Source organism: Palaemon carinicauda, chromosome 22, assembly GCF_036898095.1.
Source record: "Palaemon carinicauda isolate YSFRI2023 chromosome 22, ASM3689809v2, whole genome shotgun sequence".
NCBI classification, from domain to species: domain Eukaryota; kingdom Metazoa; phylum Arthropoda; class Malacostraca; order Decapoda; family Palaemonidae; genus Palaemon; species Palaemon carinicauda.
The window spans coordinates 21,495,654-21,497,494 of NC_090746.1; the positions used below are offsets into that span (position 1 = coordinate 21,495,654).

The 1,841-nt window shown below is 37.6% G+C and overlaps 1 protein-coding gene across 3 annotated transcripts in view; it reads right to left on the reverse strand.

Annotated features, from left to right (window-relative positions):
• Positions 1-1,585: 1,585 nt before the first annotated feature.
• The window catches only part of LOC137616365 (organic cation transporter protein-like), a 38,828-nt gene continuing 38,572 nt past the window's right edge, over positions 1,586-1,841 (reverse strand). For all 3 annotated transcript variants that reach the window (XM_068346037.1, XM_068346035.1, XM_068346036.1), the window contains one exon: positions 1,586-1,841. This exon is cut by the window's right edge and continues 153 nt beyond it. In XM_068346037.1, the coding sequence (XP_068202138.1) occupies positions 1,800-1,841 (42 nt within the window). In that variant the 3' untranslated portion in view covers positions 1,586-1,799.

Sequence of the window (1,841 nt, forward strand, 5' to 3'; positions counted from 1 at the left end):
ACTTAAAAAAACCCTAAAATGTTCTTCCTAGTGACTTTTATATATAATATTTTCTAACCCAATTCTTGTTACTTTTTCACTGCTTTTTCTTATGCTACAGATAATAGCGTTATTTATTGATTAGTATTTTTTCTTATTAGCTATTTCATAGTAGTTTTCCGCTATCAGCAGTGACCATCTCCAGATTCGTCAATGTTGCCGTTTCTCAATTACAGTAATACATTTTCTTTCATTATACAAAATTTTCCCACATCTTTTTCCTATCTTTATGTTTATTAAGCGGAGTTTACACGGCCGAGCAGCTCGTCGAGCCCGGTTGTCGAACCTACTTGTAGGACGGCTCGAAGAGCTTTCAGACAGTACATCGAGCCTCAGTGTGCCTCGTGCTAAAACAACGTCAACATGTCTCTCGACCAGGACGATTTGATAGCCATTGCTTTAGCAGTGGCACTAAGAAGGAAAAAAAAAGATCAAAAGAGAGAAATTTTCATATACCAACTTGCTTGTTGCTTTAAAATTAGAGCCTGATGACTGGCGCAATTATTTGCGTATGGATGAAGACACGTACATTGATCTACCGAATCGTGTCAGCCCTTTCATTACTATGAGGAAGGCCATAACTCCACATGAAAGACTGAGTGTCCGCTATTCCTTTTTTTCTGGCTACTTTATTGGAATAGTCTTTTGATTTAACTTTCCATAAAGCTGGATGAGCTCGATATGCATGTATGAAATCAAGTACGACTTCCTTCTCATTCTTACTTTCATTAATGGCAGCAATTATGCATTTCTTTGATGATGTTTCCTCTAGCAGGTTTGAATAACAACTGAGGTTCGATGCTCGACACCCGTTCACACCGTTCGTCAAACAATGTAGCTCCGCCCACAAAAGTCAAGATGAGCCTGACTTTCATCGAGCAGCTCGACAACCAAATAGCCCGTTTACACGCTCGAACATCAATTCAAACACAGGGTTGTCGAGCCAGGCTCGACGAGCTGCTCGCCCGTGTAAATCCCGCTTTATACTTTCTAATATTTTTAGGCTATCGATTTCTTACAGTAGTCTCACAAATTACCGTTTGATATTAATCATGTTTATAGTTTACACGTTTCTCTTGTTATATTCGTAGTTTTCTTACTTTTCTCATTTATATTAGCTAATTGTCCAGGTAGACTAATGCACCTAAATTTTCCCTATTCGCCTTTGCTCTACAATTATTTCCTAATGTTGTAGGCAATCTTTTTAACTCTTCTATTTGCTGTTTTCAGTAAAACAGCCACGAGCCTTACTAAAAATCAGACATAAAAACGCTGCTAATTCTATTCAAAGAAAAGGAAATGAACACATTAAAAGAAATGAATACTTACGGTTCACTATAGGAAGCCATTACATCACTATTTTCACTGAACTGATATCAGAAATTGGATGTTTCGTCATCACTCAGTATTTGATAAGTAATGATAACGTAGCTCACATTTTAAAACAAGAACTCGGCGTGATTGTTTATCAAGCTGACGGAGAAACCTAGTTTGTCGAGTCTTCGACTTCTTTCCGATATCAGCCCAAGGATCATAAAATCCGGGAAGTTCTAAAATCTTTAATTGTTTTCCGTGTGAAGTTGATTGACGGTGTCATTTTCCAGTTACAAACAGGTATTTGTAAACATATTTTTATGACTTCATACCTATCAGCAACGCAAACAACCTTCCAAAGGATGTGTGACCAGCTAACCTGCAGCTTAGTCTTAAACCTCGACTTGATGATTAACCCTAAAAGTAACATCATTTTCGCTAAAACTTTATTCCGTTTCAAAAGCTTCGTTGTCCTTCGGCCCCTTAAG